This window comes from Gnatocerus cornutus, chromosome 1 (assembly GCF_029298725.1).
Source record: "Gnatocerus cornutus isolate USDA-ARS CGAHR chromosome 1, icGnaCorn1.1, whole genome shotgun sequence".
NCBI classification, from domain to species: domain Eukaryota; kingdom Metazoa; phylum Arthropoda; class Insecta; order Coleoptera; family Tenebrionidae; genus Gnatocerus; species Gnatocerus cornutus.
Window position 1 is genome coordinate 34,739,816 of NC_142233.1, and position 21,830 is coordinate 34,761,645.

The 21,830-nt window shown below is 37.2% G+C and overlaps 7 protein-coding genes across 10 annotated transcripts; 3 read left to right on the forward strand and 4 right to left on the reverse strand.

The window, feature by feature from the left end:
• The first annotated feature begins 7,925 nt into the window (after positions 1-7,925).
• RpS29 (ribosomal protein S29) lies at positions 7,926-8,433 on the forward strand. Its single transcript, XM_088042153.1, has 3 exons — positions 7,926-8,088; positions 8,193-8,292; positions 8,341-8,433. The coding sequence occupies exons 1-3, from the start codon at positions 8,027-8,029 to the stop codon at positions 8,347-8,349; spliced, it is 171 nt and encodes a 56-aa protein (XP_087898279.1). The 5' UTR covers positions 7,926-8,026; the 3' UTR covers positions 8,350-8,433.
• On the reverse strand, positions 8,423-10,391 carry LOC148182041 (uncharacterized). The gene is made up of 4 exons (XM_088042143.1): positions 10,150-10,391; positions 9,707-9,940; positions 8,762-8,962; positions 8,423-8,715 (listed from the first exon to the last, which is right to left on the reverse strand). The coding sequence occupies exons 1-4, from the start codon at positions 10,223-10,225 to the stop codon at positions 8,477-8,479; spliced, it is 750 nt and encodes a 249-aa protein (XP_087898269.1). The 5' UTR covers positions 10,226-10,391; the 3' UTR covers positions 8,423-8,476.
• Positions 10,392-11,970: 1,579 nt separating this feature from the next.
• On the reverse strand, positions 11,971-13,281 carry LOC148182042 (transmembrane protein 192). Its single transcript, XM_088042131.1, has 4 exons — positions 13,091-13,281; positions 12,758-13,003; positions 12,429-12,708; positions 11,971-12,381 (listed from the first exon to the last, which is right to left on the reverse strand). The coding sequence occupies exons 1-4, from the start codon at positions 13,127-13,129 to the stop codon at positions 12,152-12,154; spliced, it is 795 nt and encodes a 264-aa protein (XP_087898257.1). The 5' UTR covers positions 13,130-13,281; the 3' UTR covers positions 11,971-12,151.
• Positions 13,282-14,388: 1,107 nt separating this feature from the next.
• Positions 14,389-15,432, forward strand: LOC148182043 (G patch domain-containing protein 11-like). Its single transcript, XM_088039197.1, has 3 exons — positions 14,389-14,546; positions 14,594-15,053; positions 15,098-15,432. Exons 1-3 carry the CDS (start codon positions 14,497-14,499, stop codon positions 15,356-15,358), a joined length of 771 nt encoding a protein of 256 aa, XP_087895323.1. The 5' UTR covers positions 14,389-14,496; the 3' UTR covers positions 15,359-15,432.
• LOC148182044 (transmembrane protein 50B-like) lies at positions 15,365-16,054 on the reverse strand. 2 transcript variants are annotated; one of them, XM_088039216.1, is made up of 3 exons: positions 15,950-16,054; positions 15,636-15,903; positions 15,365-15,587 (listed from the first exon to the last, which is right to left on the reverse strand). In XM_088039216.1, exons 1-3 carry the CDS (start codon positions 16,052-16,054, stop codon positions 15,484-15,486), a joined length of 477 nt encoding a protein of 158 aa, XP_087895342.1. In that variant the 3' UTR covers positions 15,365-15,483. The 2 variants fall into 2 exon arrangements, with proteins under 2 accessions (XP_087895342.1, XP_087895333.1); XM_088039207.1 differs by having other exon boundaries at positions 15,365-15,590.
• Positions 16,055-16,302: 248 nt separating this feature from the next.
• On the forward strand, positions 16,303-19,119 carry Sec10 (Exocyst complex component Sec10). Its single transcript, XM_088039061.1, has 14 exons — positions 16,303-16,394; positions 16,442-16,566; positions 16,609-16,726; positions 16,773-16,970; positions 17,016-17,080; positions 17,125-17,308; positions 17,358-17,575; positions 17,622-17,732; positions 17,779-17,874; positions 17,921-18,080; positions 18,128-18,363; positions 18,409-18,601; positions 18,648-18,962; positions 19,007-19,119. Exons 1-14 carry the CDS (start codon positions 16,362-16,364, stop codon positions 19,091-19,093), a joined length of 2,139 nt encoding a protein of 712 aa, XP_087895187.1. The 5' UTR covers positions 16,303-16,361; the 3' UTR covers positions 19,094-19,119.
• Positions 19,120-19,315: 196 nt separating this feature from the next.
• On the reverse strand, positions 19,316-21,099 carry Art1 (arginine methyltransferase 1). 3 transcript variants are annotated; one of them, XM_088039128.1, is made up of 2 exons: positions 21,033-21,099; positions 19,316-20,617 (listed from the first exon to the last, which is right to left on the reverse strand). In XM_088039128.1, exon 2 carries the CDS (start codon positions 20,600-20,602, stop codon positions 19,541-19,543), a length of 1,062 nt encoding a protein of 353 aa, XP_087895254.1. In that variant the 5' UTR covers positions 20,603-20,617; positions 21,033-21,099; the 3' UTR covers positions 19,316-19,540. The 3 variants fall into 3 exon arrangements, with proteins under 3 accessions (XP_087895254.1, XP_087895262.1, XP_087895246.1); XM_088039136.1 differs by having other exon boundaries at positions 20,965-21,089; XM_088039120.1 differs by lacking the exon at positions 21,033-21,099 and adding an exon at positions 20,738-20,826.
• Between the last annotated feature and the right edge of the window lie 731 nt (positions 21,100-21,830).

Here is a 21,830-nt window from a genome sequence, read left to right on the forward strand (position 1 = left end):
GTACAACTTAAACCAAAAAAACAAAAAGATTTTTTTAATTACACTACCGCATGCATCTCAAGGTTTCAAACTAAAATTTTCAGAATCCATGGCGGTTAACTACGAATTGGCAGTTTCGGTGAGTACCTATAATTAAAGTGGCAAAAATCTAAAAAGTTTGTAATGTTTTTAGATGACTAAATCTGTCTATTCGATTCTGTCCGTCATGGGTTATTTTACAAGAAGCAAGTTCTAGCATAAGCATAAGTAATAAACGACACATGTTTGGATCCACGCGATAATTTTTTTTTTTCTAATTTTAGACATTTCTGAAAATTACGTAGAAACTTACATAACTTATGCACTAGTCCACTTTTACGTAATAATAAGACCAAATTCATTGTGCGTGCTCTAAATAAATGTTCGATATCTATTTTTACTCTGTGTACATAAGAATATGTGAATAAACGTTAAACATTGACAATTACATAAAATAGCAAAATTAAGCAACAAAAATTAGAAGACAAGAGAGAAGAAAAACTAAAACATACATACAAGAGATCAATGAAATGTAAATATTAAATTTTAAGATCAATAATAATACCTAATTGTTAATTTTCATATTAAATAAGATTGTTAAATATAACTAGAAAACCATTTTCAACTAAATAATTAATACAACAATGTGTTGTAACACAAGCACATAACAAAATAATCATCGAATAAACAGTAGTGAATAAAGTCCCATTTCACGTCTAAAATTCTTATTTATAATAATTTCTTCATAATTTTTAACAGACGCGTTAAAGCGTCTCTAATATAAGCAGATGCGAGCTTTGCTCCCCGGTAAATAAAAGTTGGATAAGTATTTTCTAAAGTTTCAAAAATTTTTTAGATGACTGCCTGTGGCTTTACCGCATCCTCTGCATCGACATTTTCAAAAACAAACTAATAAAAAAAAATCTAAAACTTAAATTTTACACTTCGGCTGTTTTAACACTGTTCCAAACCATTGAATTTTTGCGTGAGTTTGACTCGCAATATTTCATGAAATACCAATCAGTGTATTGTGCATCATTCTTGGTATGCATCTAATTGTACTCTTCTTTTACTTCTAGTGACTATTTTCATTATTATTTTACAGATTCTGTTATCGATTTATTCGCTCCCAATCTTCATATATGCCAATTTTTGGTCAATCGATTATGCCCGCCCGATGGTACAACGTCGCATCAAACGCGAAGCTTTCTTTTGCAACGCTTTCGTGTTTGTTATCACGGTAATCACGCTGTTGAGTGAAATTCTTCACGCTTTGCCACTCGACGAAGACGAGGATATTTTTTTTACGTTGGCTTCATTTAAAAAGTATTTCCCTCAGTGGAGTTTTATTTTGTGTTTCTTCCATAGATGCGGTTTTATTCCGATGTCCGTAATAATGCCAGCGAATATGTACGTACTCATCTACTATACAAGCTACGTGCGATTCCCAATCTATATGCTTATTCATTATCTAAAAGAAGTCAACAAAGGTTTTGATGATAGCACGAAAGAAATAATCAACGACGATAAACTCCACTCCACAAAAGAAGAAATCAGAAGAAAATTCACGTTTTGCCTTAAAAGACATGCTCTATTGACTCTCTTACACCAATTTCAAATTTTTTTTAGGCATGGAAACATACTTCTCAAAAAGGAAAAACCGTTTATTTTCGCTTTCAGTGTCTGCGGAGCTATTCTTCTTATCAGTATGCTTACTTTTCTTCTTTCGGTGAGATTCTTTAGTATCAAAACCAACAATTTTTGGCCAGCTTCAGGGATCCTTCGAAAAACGATATCCACGTTTAGTTACTCTAATTGTTTATACCATCAATAGCCATTTTTCTTCATGTTATTTTATGCGGACAACTAGTCGAAGAAACAGTAAGTTCCAAAATCTTCCACTTCACAATTTATTAATTTTTTTATTGTAAGTCGCAGTCACGACATTTTACTATGTTCAAGTTGGTAGAATTTAAACCAAAAAAACAAAACAATTTTTTTTATTACACTTCCACATGCGTCAAAAGCTTTTAAATTAAAATTCTCGGAGTCGATCGCGGTCATATAACTACAATTTAGCAGTTTCGGTATGTCCAAGTCTGGAGAAGATAAATGAGTTATGATTTTTTTAGATTTCTAAATCTGTTTATTCGATTCTCTCCTTAATGGGTTATTTCACAAAAAGCAAGTCCTAGTTTAAAGAAAAAAGACACACGTTTTAGATTTTTAATAGCACTAATTTTGACACCATTTTCAAGACAACGCTATTACTTTTCCAGCAAAGAATTTCTTTTGTTATTATAACCAAGAATTGATTCATGCGATAGAACCAGCAAATAAGTAGTCAATTAATAATATAACTTTCAGAAAAAAATAAGAAAAAATTGGTCCACGTTTAGTCACTCTTATTGTACCATCGATAGTCCTTTTTCTTCATGTTATTTTATGTGAACAACTAGTCGAAGAAACAGTAAGTTTCAAAATGATCCACTTTACAAACTATTTAACTTTTTAAGGTAAGTCGCTGTCACCATATTTTACTACGTTCAAGTTGGTACAATTTAAACCAGAAAAACAAGATTTTTTTGATTGCACTTCCGCATGCGCAACCTTTCAAATTAAAATTCTCAAAATCCATCGCGGTTAACTCCGATTTAGCACTTTCCGTAAGTTAAAATCTAGGAAGGATAAATAAGTTATTTTTTTTAAATTTACAAATCTGTTTATTCGATGCTGTCACTCTTGGGTTATTTTACAAGAGAGAAGTTGTAGTTTTTCAATTCACCACTAATTTTTCCCCATTACTGCAATATAGTTTTAGTCTTCACGCAAAATGTAGAAATTTAATATGTAGCAGCACTGAGTATTACCGGTAATCAAAAGATATTTTTCTTATTAAAAAATCCAATAACATTCATAATATTAACATTAACATTTAACATTTATTTTTTAGATCAATAAGAAATGTCTGCCTTCATAATACACAATACTATTTTTCAAGCAACTAATGGCGTACACTAATGCTCTCTAACTGAATAATTTAAATAGAAATACAGATTATAAAAAACAAGATCCAGAGAAGCTTCTCCAGTCATGACTTCTCTACGAATTTTGCTCCCCGGTAAAAAAACTTAAAAATTTCCTAAACACTCAATAATTTTGTAGATGACTGCTTATGGCTCTCTCGCATTATCTGCATAGATATTTTCGACAACAAGCCCATGAAAATTCTTCTAAAAGCCACATTTTACACCGTGACTCTCCTAACGCTGTTTCAAACCATTGATTTTCTACATCAATCAGATTCGCAATATTTCCTGAAATACCAACCAGTTTATTGTGCATCGTTTTTTGTATGTCGCTCTAATTTAGTAACTATCCTAGCTGTACTTTTCCAGATTCTCCTGTCGATTTATTCACTTCCGATCATTAGTAAAACCATGTTGTTTATCAGGGATTTGAATTTTTGGTCCATCGATTATGCCGGCCCGATGGTACAACGCCGCATCAAACGCGAAGCTTTCTTTTGCAACGCTTTCGTGTTTGTTAACACTGTTATTGCGCTGTGGAGTGGACTTCTTCATGCTTTACCTCTAGAGGAAGACGAAGACATTTTTTACTCGTTGGCTACTTTTAGGCAGTATTTTCCTCAGTGGAGACATATTTTGGCTTTCTTCTACAGATGCGGTTTAATACTGATGTCGCTAATAATGCCTGCAAACTTGTACATGGTCATCTATTGCACAACGCACGTTAGATTTCAAGTCTACATGCTCATTCATTGTATAGAAGAGACCAGCAAATGTTTTAGGGATAGTAGAAAGGAAATAATCCACGATGAAGAACTCCAAGAAGAAATCAAAAAAAAAATTGTGTTTTGCATTGAGCGGCACTCGACACTGCTTCAGTTGAGAAGATAACACTCTTTGATCTAATTTCAAACGTTTTTTTCCAGAAACGGAAACGCAGTTATAAACAGACAAAAACCCTACATTTTTGCCTTCACTGTTTGTGGAACCATCCTCTTTGTAAGCGTTCTAAGTTTTCTATTTTCGGTAATTTTTCTCAGTTTCCGACCAACAATAATTTCTGGGGCAGTTTCAGGGATCCTTCGAAAACCGATATCCACGCTTAGTCACACTTATCGTACCATCAGGTCTCATTTTTCTCCACGTCATATTATGCGGGCAACTAGTCGAAGAATCGGTAAGTTTCTAAATCCTCAGCTTAAAAAACTGTTTTTGTTTGAAGGAAAGCACTGGTCGCGACATTTTGTTGCGTTCCAGTTGGTACAATTTAAACCAGAAAAACCGGAGGCTTTTTTTAATGGTCCTTCCACATTCAGCACGAGGTTTCAAAATAAAATTCTCAGAATCCATCGCGATTAACTACGATTTAGCAGTTTCGGTAAGTTGGAGCGAAAATTTCTACCAGTGGATGATTTTTTTTTAGATTTCCAAATCTGTTTATTCGATTCTATCGGTCATGGGCTATTTCAACAGTGATAAATTGTAGTTCCATCAATTTAAATTCTCTTGATGGAAGCACCAATTTTTGCATCTTAGTATTTACATTAAATTTATGTGCACGAATTTCTCAATAAATGGTTTCAAATTTTCTGTTCATTTCATTTCAAACTAAAACTCTGAAAGTATTCAGATCGACAAAAGTAGATATAGAAATTAGAAGAAGTAAACATGTACGCACTTAATAAATATAAGCCACGTTTTAATTAATATTTAATCAAAGCAGCGTTTTATGGCGTGGATCGCTCAGCTCAGCTAATTAAAGGTATTAAGGTGATGTGGCCGAAATTGATGAAACTTTTTCATTAACACTCAAACAGAATAAATTATACATTAATGTGCGTAGTGGTTTGAACAATATCGGTCAAAACTAGTTTTCAAACAGTAGCAGCAACAACAAAAAACGTTTGTTTTAGTCTGAGTGAAAAAAATAAGCCATGTCATTTTCCGAAACTGACCCTTTGTGGCTTCTTCGCATTATTAGCATGGATATTTTCGAAAAAAAGCCCATGAAAGTGTTACTAACAATGACTTTTTACATAGTGTTGTTTTTTACTCTCTTCCAAACCCTCGAATTTCTGTACGTATCTGACCGTCTGTATTTCTACCAGTACCTACCAGTACCAGTCTACTTTTCTTCGTTTTTTGTATTTATTCGACTGATCTCTAATTCTATTCTAACTGTAATTTTCTAGATTGTGTTATCGATTTATTCACTCCCAATCTTTAGTAACAACGTGAGAGTGTTTATCAAAGAGTCAAACTTTTGGTCCATCGATTTCGCAGGACCAGTAATTGAACGACGCATCAGACGACAAGCTTTCTTTTGCAACAGTTTTGTGATTGTTAATACAATCAGCGCGCTAGTGAGTGGAATTCTTCATGCCTTGCCCTTAGAAGAAGACGAACAAATCTTCTACACTCTTGCGACAATTAGAAAGTTTTTTCCACTTTATGAAAACTGTTTGTCTTTTTTCTACAGATGTGGCTTTGTCTTTGCGGCGTTAGTGATGCCTGCTAACTTTTACGTGACAATTTATGTTACTACTCATATAAGATTTCAATGCTACATGCTCATTCGTTACTTGGAAGAAACGAATGAGTACTGCGAGAACGAAACGAACGAAATGATTGACGATGAACACTTTCAGGAAGAATTCAAAAGAAAATTTACGTTTTGTTTAGACAGACATGCTCTATTTATAAGGTAAAAATAAAGAAAATTAAAGAACGTTCATTAATGCACCGTTTCCAGAAATGGAAATTTACTTCTCGACAAGGAAAAGCCCTTTATTTTCACATTTAGTGTGTGTGGAACTTTACTCTTTATCGGCATCCTAAGTTTTATTTTTTCGGTAATTAATAAAAACAACACTAGCAGCTATATTTGGATTAGTTTCAGGGATCCTTTGAAGGACGATATGCACGTTTAGTCACACTAATTATCCCGGCAGGACTCATTTTTGTTCATCTTTTTACATGTGGACAGCTGATTGAAGATATAGTAAGATGAAAACTCATTATTTTTAAAAGCTAATTGACTTTTAAGTCAACCCGTGGTCACGATGTTTTGTTGCATTTAAGTTGGTACAATTTGAATCAGGAAAATAAAAAAATAGTTTTGATCACCTTACCACACACTTTAAATGGTTTGAAATTAAAATTTTCAGAATCCATCGCAGTTAATTACAAATTAGCAGTTTCGGTAAGTTCTGTTGTGGTATAATACAACAAGATTTCAAGTTTTGTTTTAGATGTCCAAATCGGTTTATTCATATCTGTCAATAATGGGATATTTTACGTTTGGCAAATAATTTATAATTCAAGATTATAAAACAAGTTTTGCATTACCATTAGCACAACATCACAACACAATAAGTGTAACCAATCAAATAAACGTAAAATATGAAATTCCGAGAGCCGAAAAAAATGTAACAAAAAAATAGTGGATCCGCCAGTTTGGGTTTTGACTGTGGTTCCTCTTTTTCACATTTTCTTTTTAAAGGCAATTCAAAATATTGATTGTTTTACTTATTCCCATTTTATAAGCATTTCCGTTGTTAAAACATTATCGTATAAATTATTCTGTTTTATATCCGAGTTGTTACTAATGATCCGGATATATTGCTTTATTCAACCATTCCTCCAGGGTTGTTTTATTTTGTTTTAAATGTAATTTAATAATTTACATAAAAATTATATGTTGACTTAATTGTTTTTGCAGTTTAAAAAGAAGTTACTGAAAAACAAATTGAGTTTAGAGTGCAATTTGTCTCGTGTGATTTTCGTTCAATCGCACCTTGAGGTGTACTTTTACGACTCATTTTAAATTTTAATTTAATACGCGAAGCACTTTAAATTTAAATTTAAAAATTTAAAATTTATGAAAATCATGTTTTCCATGGAAATAAATTACTACAAGTTGTAGTACTATCGACGACAACGGCAAAATTGTCTAGCGTAATTTTCACTTTAAATCATAGGCGCACTTCTAATTGTCATTTATGACAATTGATGACAGTAGTTAGTTAAATTCGGCTGAACATTGAACTTTAGTCGAAAAATCAAGAGCTTTTGCTAAAATTGATGAAAATCGGTCGCTAAGCGTTTTATAGGTAAAATAAAATGTTTAGAGAAAAATCAAAAAGAACGTTACTGCTCAAAGTCTGATTTACATTATTGAAATTCAGAGAAAAATCCATGACGAAAAAGTCGTTCAAATTTCGGTGTCGCCATAAGTACCAACTTAACTTTTTATCATAAAATTTTTACCTTCCGACAATTTATATTAAAACTCAAATAAAGTAATTTATGGTAAGAATGTGCATACTGACTGGACAACAACAAAACAATGTCACCAACATTGAAAATGAAATTTTTTAAAGTTTTGATTGTGCTACAAACTCCCCTCGTGGAGGTACAATAGATCGGTCCGCTTTTAATTTAAAAAGTGATAAAAATTACCTTAATTTCGCTCCTTTGGACTAGAAATATGGCACAAAACTCTCGGAACACTTCCATAACCGTTTTGAACACTCATTTTCACATGAGAACACTGCAAATTGCGTTTTTATCGTAAATTAAAAAACCGACACAATCACACCACTAGTAAAACTACTGATAGTTTGCGCCGCAGCCTACTCGAGTTTTTGAAACTGGAGTTTAACCAAATCGCAATTTAGGGTGTTAAATAAAAAATCACCGCCAACAATTTGGAAGAAACAAAAATAAAACAATGAATGCAATATGAAGAAAAATCTTGAAAATCCTTACTGTGAATATTTAAAACTTCAAAATTTTAAAAGAATATTAAAAAAACACGCAACCTTGGTGCTGCCACCTACACTTCACCAGCAGAACTAAGTACAGAAATCTACTTTTAATGGTAGCGCCACTAGTTTCCGGTCGCCATTCTTTCTTTCTGTCAACTTGCGTGTGCGAAGTGGACTTTTCGTGGTTTTTACCAAATAATTAAGGAGAAAATGGGTTTCCAAAATATCTGGTACTCTCACCCCCGCAAATATGGTCAAGGATCCAGATCTTGGTGAGTTTTAAACAAATTTGTCTGAGAAAGTTCTATAACCTCAAAACGGCGTGGTATTTACTAATTGAATTGAGAAAAACGTTTAATTTTCGTTTAAATTGCAGCCGAGCTTGCTCAAACAGGCACGGCCTGATTCGTAAATACGGCTTGAACATCTGCAGACAGTGCTTCAGAGAATACGCTGCTGATATTGGTTTTAAGAAGGTAAAAACCCCATTTCTAGCAAACACGATACTAAAGCCATTATTTCAGCTCGATTAAATTAGCTCTGGAAGCTTCAAGCATCGTAAGAAACTTGAAAATGTAATTTAATTTTGTTAAATAAACAACCACATTTAGTAAGAATTTTTTGTTTTATTTATGTACAATAATTTAGTTTCAGTCAGGTTTATGGGGCAAGTCTGTTTAAAATGTCGCGAGCTGTCTCGCTGGGGACAATTCTCTCCGCCACTGTCGTTATTAGCGTCAGCAAAGACCGCTTGGCCGGGCGACAGTACCGTTTCCCCCGTTCCTGGCAGCACAAATTCGGGAAACAGTCTAAAGGATTGTTACAGGTCTTCGGGAACAAATCCAGGAAGGGCGGTGGGGGCGGCGTACACTGCATGTAGCTCATGACCAAATTAAGGGCTGAAAACCAAAATGAGCGATAATTCTTCACCTTCTTCACACTTACGCTCCATTAGGGGCCTAATCACCGGAAGCCGGTCCCATTTCGGTTCCGCTGTCCTGCAATACCCGACGACGTCCCCGCTGGGCAGTTTCTCAGGACAACATATCCTAGGGGAGCACTCCTTGTCCTCCTGACACTCCTTTATCTCGAAAATCTCGGGAATATAAACCGTCGGACAGACTCTCTCCACTAGTCCGAACAACGCTAAATCGTAAATCAATCGATTATGTAAAAGTATATGTGCGATAATTGGCCATTTTTGCAACTTTCTCCGGTCTCAAATAAAAGAAACTGAGAGGAAGTCGGTTGCGTAACTGGCAATGAAAAGACTCATCTCAGTTTTAACGATGAAGAAAGTCGAAATATTACATAAATGGACTTTCCAAGATCGGAAATCTGCACGGACCATCATTAAATCTGATTATCTAATCAGCAGTGGATTGGTACGTCCCAAAATAAAATGTTCTAAAATTTTGCACTTTGACACAGTTAATGAACACTTTAGAAGAAGTTACCTCCCCAAATTTCATTGTCAAAACTTAAAAACTAACAAAAATACGAATTTTAATAACAAAAAGTTGGGAATATTTGGTCCGTCCCAAAATAAAATGTTCTAAAATCTCTATTTTTTGTTATAAAATTTTGCACTTTGACACAGTTAATGCACACTTTAGCAATAGTAATCTTCCCAAATTTCATTGTCATAACTTGAAAATTAGCAAAAATACGAATTTTAATAACTAGATGTTGAAAATATTTGGTCCATCCCAAAATAAAATTTTCTAAAATCTCTATTTTTTGTTCTAAAATTTTGCACTTTGGCACAGTTAATGAACACTTTAGAAGTAGCAACCTCCCCAAATTTTTTCCAAGATCGGAAATCTGCACGGACCATCATTAAATCTGATTATCAAATCAGCCGAATTAGAGAAATGGTGAGGTACTTACGAGAGTGGACGGGCTCTTCGGGGGGCGCGGGGACGCCTTTCAAGCACCTATTGTTACAACATTGGAGCATTTTATTTCCTAATTTGGTACATTCTTTTGTGACTTTGCAGGGGATGGAGAAGAAGGGGCTGGAGGCATCTTTGCCGGGGCAGACGAGCTTGTCGACGCTTTTAGGGGTTGCTGTCACATTGAGCTGTTTTTCTTTGGACTTTTTTTCCTTCGACACCTCATAATCTAGAAATTCAGTAATTAACACAGAATGACGCAATTGTTATAAAATATAAAAAAAATCCATTGTTAGGCTCAACCTTGGACCAAATTAAACTAATATAGTCCGCACTAATTAGATCTTCAGTGTTGAAAGTACAATTTTCGTAATTGAAGCAGTAATAAGACCAAGAATGCGCCGTTTACTAAAGTCCTTGATAAGGAAAAAATCTCACCTGTTTTTTTCTCCTGGCACCAAACACAATTGCACAACAAAACCACCGCGAAAAAAGAAAACGTCGTAAATCTCATATTCAACACTTGTAACTACATGTCTTCTACCAGTTTCGGGTCTGCAGAGATGTAAATTAAGCCACCACTAGCTGGGATTGATATTTACACTCTGGTTTTGCTTTCACGCAGTGACCAACAGCTAAGAAATGTTGGGGATACCTACATTCGCATATTAATAAAGAGCACGAGTGGAAATGTAATTAATTGTAAAACTATTTGCTTAATTATACAATGGTCAAGTGGCGAGCAATCTTAAGTTGCATAAGGTGAACTAAATTTGTGCGATTATAGGAAATGCAGGTTGAAATGAATGTTGTTTTTCGCGTTTTTTTCTAGTTTTTTCTTGTTTATTTGGGTTATGGAGGTGTTTTAAGACTAATTATGCCGTATTTCTAACAATTCTCTGTAAAAGTACTTCAATTTCTTAAGGTGTAATAAAATATGTCATGAAATTCCAAAAATTCGATTTCTCCGGGTAATATGAATAGAAATCCACCAATTTATTGATCCTCGTAAAATGCTTAAAATTCTACGTTTTATAATTATTGTATTTTCTGAAACACAGGTGCAGAATGAAACAAATACGCATAAAATACCCTAATGTTTAAAAGTCTTGCACTCTCCCCATTTTTGTTCTTAAGTTAAACAAAATTTTCTGGTCATTAACTTCTTTAAAGCGATTATAACAATGCTATACACCAAAAACCAAATATTTTCAACTTTTTTTTATTAAAATTCGTATTTTTGTTAGTTTTTAAGCTATGACAAAGAAATTTGAGAAGGTTACTACTACTAAAGTGTTCATTAACTGTGCAAAAGTGCAAAATTTTAGAACTAAAAATAGAGATTTTAGAAGATTTTATTTTAGGACAGACCAAATATTTTCAACTTTTTGTTAATAAAATTCGTATTTTTGTTAGTTTTAAAGTTATGACAATGAAATTTGGGGAAGTTACTTCTTCTGACATTAACTTTGCCAAAGTGCAAAATTTTAGAACAAAAATTTGAGATTTTAGAAAATTTTATTTTGGAACGGACCAAATATTTTCAACTTTTTGTCATTAAAATTCGTATTTTTGTTAGTTTTTAAGTTACGACATTAAAATTTGGGGAGGTTACTTCTTCTACAGCGTTCATTAACTGTGCCAAAGTGCAAAATTTTAGAACAAAAAATAGAGATTTTAGAAAATTTTATTTTGAGACGGACCAAAAATTTTCAACTTTTTGTTATTAAAATTCGTATTTTTAAGTTATGACAATGAAATTTGGGAGGTGCAAGATTTTTTAACGTGAGTGAAATTAGAAACATTCAAATTTGGAAAATTTATCAAGTCATCTTATTTTTCAAAAGCAGCCATTTTATTGGTCAAATCCTAAATTGCAACGTTCTGATTGGCTGGGAATTTCCGCGGGAAATAATCTCGTGTTAATCATCGATGCATTACTGGAAACTAGTCATTTCTCCACCAGGGAAATATGACGGGTCATTTTATTAGTTATCACAATCAATCTAAAGAGCAGCGGTCGTAACCTTTAACTGCAAATCGTAGATTCTTTACGAAAGTGTGTGTGTTAATCGCCGTGAAGCAAAAGAACATATTTCCAAATTCTCGTCGACATTTACCGCGAAACTTTCCCAAGAACCGCTTCATATAAAGAAACCGTAAACTTTAACACTTTTAAGAGATAAGCTATAAATAACAAGTCCCAAACTGATAATAATGTCATCATATCGCTTTCTACGGCTAAAACTTAAAAAACTGTTGAAATTAGTCATGTTTTATTAATCCTAGATAATCATGAAAATTATTCCACCCACTGGTGTCTATCAATAAACATTTGTTATTAGAAACGAATAATGAACATCTAATCCACGATATAAAAATATAACAAGAAAATCAGAATAATCAGTTATCACAATATTTGGTAAGACTACCACCCGTGTCATCCCCTCGCTTGTCTTTGAGCACTGAGCACCATCAACTTCTCCCCCAATTTCGCGTTGTGCTCTTTCAAGAACCTGATCAAATCGGCTTGTTTCTGTAGGAAATCGTGCAGTTTTTCCCCTCGTAGAGGAGAACCAACTTCTGTCGCTTCAGGGGTGAGACAAGCGTTCCACTCTTCTTTCTGTACATCCGGGGGGGCTTTCTGGGTGTTAAACCTCCTAACTTTGACTAAAATTCTAGTTGTATTCAATGCGGATTTGGGTCAAGATTCTTACTAATGTAATTGATGTTAATCCCGGCGATCAGACAAAACTCAAAAGTTACAAAGGCACAGAGATAAGCCTTGGGGGACATCGCCCCACCGTTGATGCACTTCTCGGCGAAGTTATCAGGGTAGTACTGCTGCACCAATGCTTGGATTAGCATAATGACGGCGTTCCATAAACTCACGATGTATAAAGGAAGACGATGATGCACCGCTGTTTGGTTGTAAAACTCCAAATATCCTAACATTCTCAGACTATAATGTTTGCTCCTTGCTATCTGATCAACAATCTAGAATTTAGGCTAGTTAAATTAGGTCTTACAGGCCAAACAGAGCTACCAAAGTAAGGAACCACAACCCTATATGTGCGTAGATAACAATAAAGTACTCTTCACATCGACTACTTTCACTGGGGTGCAGCACTGCAAAGACCACAGCCAGAATTTCAAGGGCTAAAGTAACAATCAAATGGACAGAAAATGCAGGGGCTGTTCCCAAAGGCCGGAACGTCCCATAAGACTCCAGAATCGGCTGCAAATATTCAGCATCCGCCATGTTCCCGGATTCGCTAAAAAAGGTGGCTCCCTGGAATATTTTGTTTATAAATAAACATGATCACTTGTCAATGTCACGGGTGAGGTTATGTCGCCTGCAGGGAAAATTGCGACTTACCCCAGAATTCGTATTGAAGCTTCTTGATAAACTGACCATAATTTGATTTTTTGAGTTTGGAGGTCCACTGTCAGGTTCTGCCACCTTTCTTGTGGAAGATTCGATAAGTTATCATTTCAAACGAGGAGACACCACTGACAAAATTAGTCGAATCAAAACATTGGAGGGTAGGCAACCAACACTTCACTGGGCAATCTAAAGTTGCTCAAAATGTGGCGATGTTAAAAAGTATTTTGGAAAGAGGCAATTAAATTATCGGTGCTCGTTTTGCGTAGAATTTCACGTAAAATCCAAAAATGTGTGATACTTTCACGTACGTTAATAAATAGCCGAACTAGAAGCGTTTAAAGTTGCGGATAGTGAAGTTTTGGTTCCGTTGTTTGTTATGTCGGAAGCGACAAATCAAAAAAACGGTTTTTCCATCAATTTTCTCGCAACTTTTAGCTAAGAATTCCTTCTTAAATTTTTCAAAAGTCGAAAGTTTGAGTATTTCGGTAAAATTCATGACTAAAAGTATAACAAAGTTCAGAAATCGATATCGCGCTTATTTATAAAGCAATCTTAACGTATTTATGCTCATTTTACGTAGAATTTTATTTAGAATCCAAAAAGATAAAATTGATTAAGATCAGTTTAGAGTTATGAGCGATCAAAGTTTCGGATGTTGAATTTTGAGTTGGGAAACTTTCAAAGCTGAATATCTCCGAAACGGTTGCCATCCTTCGTTTTTCTCGGCTCATTTTACTTTCAATCTTCAAAAGTTAAAAATTCAATGGGCAATTTTTTGGCCAAAAAATCTCAATCGATAAAAAATTTCAATTTTTCGTTTTTTAATCGCCCCTCGTAAACTAATTGTCCTATCCTTGAGATTTCGCCAGCAAATAGATCTCGAGCATAATACCATACCAACGCAGTTTTCGTCCCGAAACAGCGTCTTGAAAATGACCCTAAAATCACCTTCTGAAAATGTAATTCGGTCGATATCTCGGTTATTCGTTGAGGAAATTTGAGCTATATAAACTCATTTAACGCAGAATTTCGCGCTGAATCCAAAAATATCCTTATTTTTCAAGTAACATCAACAAATAACCGAGTTATAGGCGTTTGAAATTTTGTGTTGTCGCCAGAGAGCCAAAATTTTGGAGGTTTTGCTCGATATCTCCGGAATTATGGCAAATATAAAACAATCGTTTTCGAAACCGTTTTACTCGTAATTTTCATTATTTCAATGTAGCCATCATATTTTTTTAGTTAATTTTAATGGTTGCATATGAAGGTATGCAACCAATAATACCCTAACGGATCTTGTGCAGACTAACGAACAAAACAACTGTGAAAGTCAAAATTCTAACCTACAAAAAGTAGCAAACTTTTAATTTCAGAAATCTCGCCACTTTAATACAGACATGTCTGACTCAGAAGACGACTACATGTCCGACAAACTCCTGCAGACTTGGTAAGTGAAAATTCCATCGGCCTTTGAAATTTAACTCTGGAAATCAGTCAGGAAGACGTTCGCCCTGGACTTGTCTTCAACCGCACAACAAAACGGAGGTACGACTTGGAAAAGAAGAAAAAGGAAGTGGAAAACAAAAAGCCTAAAAACAAACATGAGTTGGAAGAGGAGCGCAGACAAACTGGTCTAAACACTGCCATTTCAAATGATAACAAAGGCTTCAAAATGTTGGCCAAAATGGGCTTCAAACAAGGCGAAGGCTTAGGAAAGGCCAAAAGTGGAATCACAGAACCCATCAAAATAGAAGTCAGAAGTGGAAAATCGGGGGTCGGTCTAGAGAAACACGTTAAAGAAAAAATCAAGAAAAAATTGGAAATGAAGAAAGAGGATCTAACTGTGACTCTGAACGAATTTCAAAAGACCAACAGAGTCAAACAGGCGTTGAGGTTCCTGCACAGGGACTTTACCACCGCCCAGAAGACCTGTGAAGACTTGGACACCAGAAAAGTAAATTCTTTGTTCTTCTACCTTTCATTCATAAATTATTTCAGGATATTGACGAGCCTATTCAGGAGTTCTTCTGGACGCGCGAAACCATCAAGAAGAGACGCAACATTGAGGACGAAGAAGATGAAGAGGAGTTTGATGAAGAGTTCAGCAGCTACACCACTGAAGAAAACTTGACAGAGATGATCCATTACCTCAGAGAAAAACACTTGTATTGCATGTACTGCGCGTTTATTGCAACAGATGAGGATGACCTCAAAACGAACTGTCCTGGTCCCTGCAGAAGTGATCATGATGATGGTTAAAAAGCGTTTTACTTGATTATTTTATAACAAATAATTGTACATCAATAGCCACTGATACACTTAAGTATTGTTAATGCTTATTCTAACTACAACCTATGATAGTTAAGGTCCTGAAAATTAGCCACTTATGTCCAGATGTCTTCAGATCTTCCAAATTTGAATATAAGAGAAGCAATGAATATGCAAACGTTTTGCAAGAACAAGCCTACGCCCGGCCAGTAGTGCGCGTCTTCTGAAAAGAAAATTAATCTTACAATGAGAGTGGAATTTAACTCACTTTTGCCAACAAAATCCGCAAATAAGATTCCACAAGAAGCAATCACTGAAGCAAAGCCCATGACAAAGCCCACAAACAACCACACTTTGGCCCCTCTGGAGCCCAAGCAGCCTCCTTCATACGCATCTCCGCGCATTTGGGCATTAGAAACTGAGTTGATCATGATTAGAGACAGGGTGCCAACAACCCCACACATGTGATATCCTGCCACAACTGTGCCGGGGTAAGCACTGGCGGCGTCAATTATAAACCACCATCCTACAAAGAACTAGAAACCCTATGAATCACCACCGATTTTACAACGGAAATCTTACCAAAAACCCTGAGATTATCGATGCATAGGCGTTGCGGCGGTCGCCCCCTTCGAACCAGATGCACGGGGGGAGATTTATGTTCTCGAAACAGTCAGCAATTCCCATTGCGAATCCCACAATCTCACTCTAATTTGTAAACATTAAAGAAATATTGACGTTTGTCAAGAGTGACACTGACGTTTCTTGCGACTTTGGGGGCGTTGTCGTGGCAGACCTGTAATTTGACACTGACACAAACAAAACCTCAAACTGTCATTGTCAGAGTTTTGTTTTTTTTCACTTTAGTTTATAGAGATTTCGAGCCGAAGACATGAGATTCAGGTAATACTCCCCAACACCAATAAAAGGGGGCACAGGAATCACCCCAACTTGACGAAAATCCCATGTCGACGTCACCACCCCCGGCCCCAAAATGATGCAACAATACATGAAGGAGCTCGAACAGGTACTTTTTGCCCCCTTCTTTAAAGTCGCGTCATCAACATCTTTCAGGAGCCGTTCGACCCCGAGGAATTCGTTGAAAGACTCGCGTGGCGTACCATCCAAGAGACCAAGACGGCAGACGAGGAGGATTTCAACCCCTCGCTGCTGCACGACTCCTTCGTTCAAGCCATTAAGTAAGTTACCCCCAGGTTACCACTTCTTATTGTTGTCTTTAGAGATCTAACACTATTACAAGAGCGCCAGAAGAAGAAGTGCGAGAGGCTGGAGACCACAGTGCGTGAAGACGAAGCGCAGTTTTTCCAGGAGATCCACAGTCTGTTGGAACAGAACAAAGTGAGTGCAAATTTGTGGTTAAAGGGGGCTCATGGTTTGATTACAGAGGGCTATAGACACTTTCCAAGAGTTAGATGGGAAGATCAACCACGTCGCCACCAAAGTCTTGCATCTGGGGGACCAACTCGACAGTGTCAATGGTCCCAGAGCCCGAGTTGTGGACGCCCAGAGTCTCATGACGCATTTGAACGAGTTTATAACCACCGGCCCCCTCACTTCTAGTATTTTCACGGACTCCACAAAGGTACCCCCAGGTTTAATCCCAACTCCACTCAACTCTGTTTTTCAGATCGACAAAGCGGCGGAGATCATCCAGAAGCTGTACTTGATTTCCCAAGACCTGCCATCACCAAAGTAATAACCAATGTGCCCCCACGTCTCACTTAATTTTATTGCAGATTTGAGGGATTGAAGCGCAAGATTGAGCGAAAATACGACGAGACCGAACGAGCCCTCATTGAGGAGTTTTCCTCGGCGCAGCGAAGGGATGATTTTAAAAGAATGAAGGAAATTGCGAATGTTTTGTCGCAGTTCAAGGGGTACCCGCACTGCGTCGACGCCTACATTGAGAACAGCCAAGCCGTAATCACTCCTCTTCGTTATTTAACAGTGCCAATGAGAGTCGTTTCAGGGTTGCCTGCTCAGCAAAGACGTCTTTGGCCACCTGGTGGTGTTGTGCCAACAAAACTACAACGTCATAAAGATGGTCTTCAACAATCCCGAGCAAGTTATGGCCAAGTTCGTTCTCAACATCTATCATCTGAAGCTGCAGGAGTACATAGAGACCAAGTTGTCCTCCAAGTTGGACAGTTTCAACTACTTGAAGATGCTGTACGATTTGTATTTCAGGTAAAGAGATTTCGACGCGAACTTCTTCGTAATTAAAGACTTGCAGAACCAACCAGCTCTCGCAAGAACTGTCGGTCTTCAACATGGGCAGCGACAAGAACTATTTGAGTAAACTCACGAGCAACATCTTCAACAAACACATAGATAACTACATCACGTAAGAAGCGCGGAAAGTCGTCGTCTCTTCTAAACTCGTGTTTCAGATTGGAGCTGAAGTGTTTGAAAGAGCGAAGCTCGGCGAACCTGCAGAGATACTACGAGTCCAAGAACCACCAAAAGAAGCAGATTCAGTCTGGAGGGTACAATTTTAACACTAACCCCGCCGGTATTAAAGCCAATTTTTAGTTTTCAGGACTTGAGGAGGGACCTGCAGGCGGTGATCGGCACCAGAGCCAACATCAACATCGCGCAGATCGAAAACTACGGAGGAGAGACGTTTCTCTCCGAAGAACTAGCCATCACGATTCTACAAGACACCAAGCAAGCCTTCCAGCGGTGTCAACTGGTAAGTTCACAGTCGTACTACCACCAGTCTTCAGGTTCTTTTTTAAGTTGTCAAAACCGGAAGACCGCAGCTCCAACGCAACTCAAATCCTGGACCGCCTGTTAAACTCTTTGATGGTGGAGCACGTGGACTACGCTCTGGAGTTGGGGCTGCAGGCGATTCCGGTCGTGGAAGGACCGAAGACGCCGCCAACATTATACTTCTTCACTGCTGTCCATCAGAGTAACAACATCACGCATTTGTTGGAGAAGCAGTTCACTGATCTGGCAGTGCCGTTGATCATGTAAGAAATAAACCTCCGCGTCGTTTGTTCTTATGGTGGTTTTAGCAACACGCCGAAGTACAACGATTGTATGCAGAAGAAAAAGTTCGTCCTGGAGGACATCGAGAGAAAGGTGAACACAGGCTTGGACAGGACTCTGAATGCGGCGACCAACTGGGTCAAACTCTACCTCCAGTCCGAACAAAAGAAAACCGATTTTAAACCGGAAACGGACGATTTTGATACCGTCGCCTCTCCGGTAAAACCCCGGAAAAGCCATTCAGATGATAACAGTGTAATTCCAGGCGTGCAAGACAGTTTCGCAGTACACAACAACCCTCATCAAGCAAATCAAAACGAATCTCGATGGGAATAACGTGTCGGCGCTCCTCCAGGAGCTCGGAATTCGTCTCCACAGAGTCGTTTACGACCATCTCTTGCAGTTTCAGTTCAACACACCTGGAGCTATGGTGGCGATTTGCGATTTGAATGAATACAGGTCGTGTACGAAGCCTTTGGGGCCCATGGTGGCGGAATTGTTTGAGACCCTCCACGCGTTGTGTAACCTTCTGTTGGTCAAACCGGAGAATTTGCAGCAAGTTTGCTCAGAGGACTCTCTGGTGAGTGCCAGGGGGTTGGTGGTGAGATTGATTTGTTTTTTTAGGTGAATTTGGACAGGTCCGTACTGCATAATTTCATTCAATTGCGGAGCGATTTTAAGACGCAGAAGCAGAACTTTTTGAAGGTGTAGAAATATATTGCGTTTGTAAGTAAAAAGTGTTTTATTTATGGGCAGAGAAGTGAGAAAAACACGAGAGTGAGAATGTTCTTTTATTAATATATGGTGTACAATGTAAACTCGCAAGAATTACATACTTAATTCGTAATAGGTCCTGCAACTAACTCAATTAATATAGTTCTACCAAGACCAGCTGCTTTCACGATTTATAAAACTGACAGTAGCCATTTTATAATCAAGATTATTACAACTTGAATACTTCAGTGTTTAGAGTTTAACACGGAGATTCTTGACAACCATAAAAATAAAGCAAAGTTAAAAAAGATCTGCAACTTATTGGAGTGAACATAATTTAAAACTTGACAGGGTAATAAAATAGTCTAAGACTAGCCTCAAACTCAGGATCTGTTTGAAAAGTCATGAGAACATTTGAATGGTAAAAAAAGAACTTTTGAAATATTAACGCATACGGTATCTATTGTTTTCGTGAACTTCACAGAGTTCTCCTTTAAAATTAAGTTCAATAACAAAGTCCAAGTCCCTGTTATTCCTTGGATTGGGCTTCATGGTGAAGGCCCCACAGATTTCTTCCCCCTTTTTAACTGTCATGTAGTCTTCAAAATAAAAAACGGTTTGCTTCCAATGAGTATACGGAGCATCTGGGGCAGTGGTGAATCCAATTCTCTTGTGGCATTTGGTGAATTCCACCGTAAAAAACGTGACGAGAGCTTGAACATAGTCGTTTCGGCGAACCAGCAGGTTAAAAGGCGCGGAAAACTCCAAATCTTCCTTCTTGACTGTGTATAAATCCACTTCTTTCACTAAGCACGAGTTTGTGACGATTTGTTTCGGGTCGACGACGTCAACTAAAGGTTCACTGATAGCCACCTTACGAATGGAGCTCATATCGAAACCGTAAACGTCGTCCCACCAGTTGATCTTCTCGTCTTTATACTGTCGATCCTCGATTGCGGTGATAAACAAAGAGCAGCGGTCGGGGAATAATAGGCCGTCGGGTGTGAGCCACTTGTCGCGGGCGAATAATACTGTATCTAACATACTTTCGTAGAACAAGCAGTAGCCCATCCACTCTGAGATGATGATGTCGACCTTCTGTACCCCGTCTGGAAGCTCAATCTCCTCGACTTTCCCCTTGATTATGGTAATTATGTGGTCTAACTTGTTCGTTTCTACGATTTTTCGCGCATAATCGACAATATTGGAGCATTCTACTGCGAAAACCCGTTTCGCCCCGGCTTTGGCAGCAAACATACTTAAAATTCCGGTGCCACAACCAATATCCATCACAATTTTACCCGCGAATAAGTGTTTATTATGGTGCATCGAGTTACGGTAAGTTAAAGTCCTTACTTCGTCTTTCAACATTTCTTCGTGGATCCCAAAGTGAGCGTAAGAGTCGAAATAGTAATCGCGCGAGGTCATCTCTTCAGCGGGAATATCCTCCATTCTTTCCTCCTTGTGGACGTGATTATTGGTCGCTGCGACGTCCGTTGTGTCCATTTTCGTAAGATTATCCTAAGAAAAAAAAACGGAATTTTACCATGCGCTCGCATAACCCCACAAACCGCAATCGACGCAAAAATCCACCCATTTCGCCACAATTCGACGGGGAATCAAAAATACGACCAATTTTACCTTCGTTCGCTTCCAATTGGATCGAAACTGATTTTTTTGGCGCCGACAAACACGCTTTTTCTCACGACACTGTCAAAATGACAATGACAATCTAGGGGAATTTCGTGTTCACCGTTACCAATTTTAGTAGTTTTTATAAAAGCCGCAAAGAAGTTGCAAAGTACGCAATTACCAAACGGGGAAATGCTATTGATCTACGCAATCGGAGATGATTGATTAATACGCACATTTGATCCCACAATGCCTGTGCTGTTGTTAAACACTAATGTTTCTTTTAATTCACAAGACGCCATACCTGTCAACTTGCAAACAACTGAAGCTCGAGGAAACGGGCTGGGGGGCGAGGAAATTTGACAGTTGCGATCAGCCAATGGAATTCGCGGACGCAGAGATGCGCAATTGCGGCGTCGCGGGCAGGGCCGGACTAAACCCAAATCTTACTTTTCCACCCTTTCATTACTTTTTCTTTCTTAAATTCTCGATCCTTTTCTCTTATTGTACAACCGCAGAGAGAAATTTATGGGTTTGGTCAATAACTTTACAAAATTTCATATTTTTTCGTAATGGTGGATGCGCCAGGTCAAAATCACATCCAACTTCCGTTTCCGTCTCACTCTGTATAATTCCCATTTAATTTAATTAATTTTTCGGTAATCGTTTGTTTCTGGTTTTTATTGATGCATGATTTTTCGGCTGAAATCATGCATTAAAGTGAGCTATTAATAAATTATTTTATTATAGGCGACTAATTATACACGCAATGCAATTATGATCTTGAGTTCACATATAGACTCCTACTAGTTCGATATACATCGTTTGGATTAATCTATAATGCTAATAACCACAGTTATTTAATTTTTAAATTACACTCGAATTTGACAATTACTTAACGATCATCCATCATACACTTAAGTGTCATCTCGTCTTGTACCAATTTAAAAAAACTCTTATTTTGATAATTTTTTTAAGATTTGATCACCGGAAAAGTTCTGTAACTAACTCTATTGTTAATGGGCAATTAATAACCGCTTTTATTAACCAACTTGTTTGTTAAATAGCTATTAAATAATTGTCGATTTTATTCAATCGAAAG

Coding starts and splice junctions, on each gene's coding strand:
- Sec10 (XM_088039061.1), top strand. CDS start 16,362: ATGATGCAACAATACATGAAGGAGCTCGAACAG. Junction 18,081..18,127: donor CCTTCCAGCGGTGTCAACTG/GTAAGTTCACAG, acceptor TTCTTTTTTAAG/TTGTCAAAACCGGAAGACCG. Junction 18,963..19,006: donor TTTGCTCAGAGGACTCTCTG/GTGAGTGCCAGG, acceptor TTGTTTTTTTAG/GTGAATTTGGACAGGTCCGT.
- LOC148182043 (XM_088039197.1), top strand. CDS start 14,497: ATGTCTGACTCAGAAGACGACTACATGTCCGACAAACTCCTGCAGACT. Junction 14,547..14,593: donor GACAAACTCCTGCAGACTTG/GTAAGTGAAAAT, acceptor TCTGGAAATCAG/TCAGGAAGACGTTCGCCCTG. Junction 15,054..15,097: donor AAGACTTGGACACCAGAAAA/GTAAATTCTTTG, acceptor AAATTATTTCAG/GATATTGACGAGCCTATTCA.
- LOC148182044 (XM_088039207.1), bottom strand. CDS start 16,054: ATGGGAATTGCTGACTGTTTCGAGAACATAAATCTCCCCCCGTGCATC. Junction 15,904..15,949: donor CGATAATCTCAGGGTTTTTG/GTAAGATTTCCG, acceptor TAGGGTTTCTAG/TTCTTTGTAGGATGGTGGTT. Junction 15,591..15,635: donor TGCGGATTTTGTTGGCAAAA/GTGAGTTAAATT, acceptor TTTTCTTTTCAG/AAGACGCGCACTACTGGCCG.
- LOC148182042 (XM_088042131.1), bottom strand. CDS start 13,129: ATGGTCAGTTTATCAAGAAGCTTCAATACGAATTCTGGG. Junction 13,004..13,090: donor GCTTCAATACGAATTCTGGG/GTAAGTCGCAAT, acceptor AAAATATTCCAG/GGAGCCACCTTTTTTAGCGA. Junction 12,709..12,757: donor GGTTGTGGTTCCTTACTTTG/GTAGCTCTGTTT, acceptor CCTAAATTCTAG/ATTGTTGATCAGATAGCAAG.
- LOC148182041 (XM_088042143.1), bottom strand. CDS start 10,225: ATGAGATTTACGACGTTTTCTTTTTTCGCGGTGGTTTTGTTGTGCAAT. Junction 8,963..9,706: donor CGAAGAGCCCGTCCACTCTC/GTAAGTACCTCA, acceptor TTTACGATTTAG/CGTTGTTCGGACTAGTGGAG. Junction 8,716..8,761: donor GATTAGGCCCCTAATGGAGC/GTAAGTGTGAAG, acceptor TTTGGTTTTCAG/CCCTTAATTTGGTCATGAGC.
- Art1 (XM_088039136.1), bottom strand. CDS start 21,030: ATGGCGTCTTGTGAATTAAAAGAAACATTAGTGTTTAACAACAGCACA. Junction 20,618..20,964: donor CAGGCATTGTGGGATCAAAT/GTGCGTATTAAT, acceptor TTTTTTTCTTAG/GATAATCTTACGAAAATGGA.
- RpS29 (XM_088042153.1), top strand. CDS start 8,027: ATGGGTTTCCAAAATATCTGGTACTCTCACCCCCGCAAATATGGTCAA. Junction 8,089..8,192: donor GGTCAAGGATCCAGATCTTG/GTGAGTTTTAAA, acceptor TTTAAATTGCAG/CCGAGCTTGCTCAAACAGGC.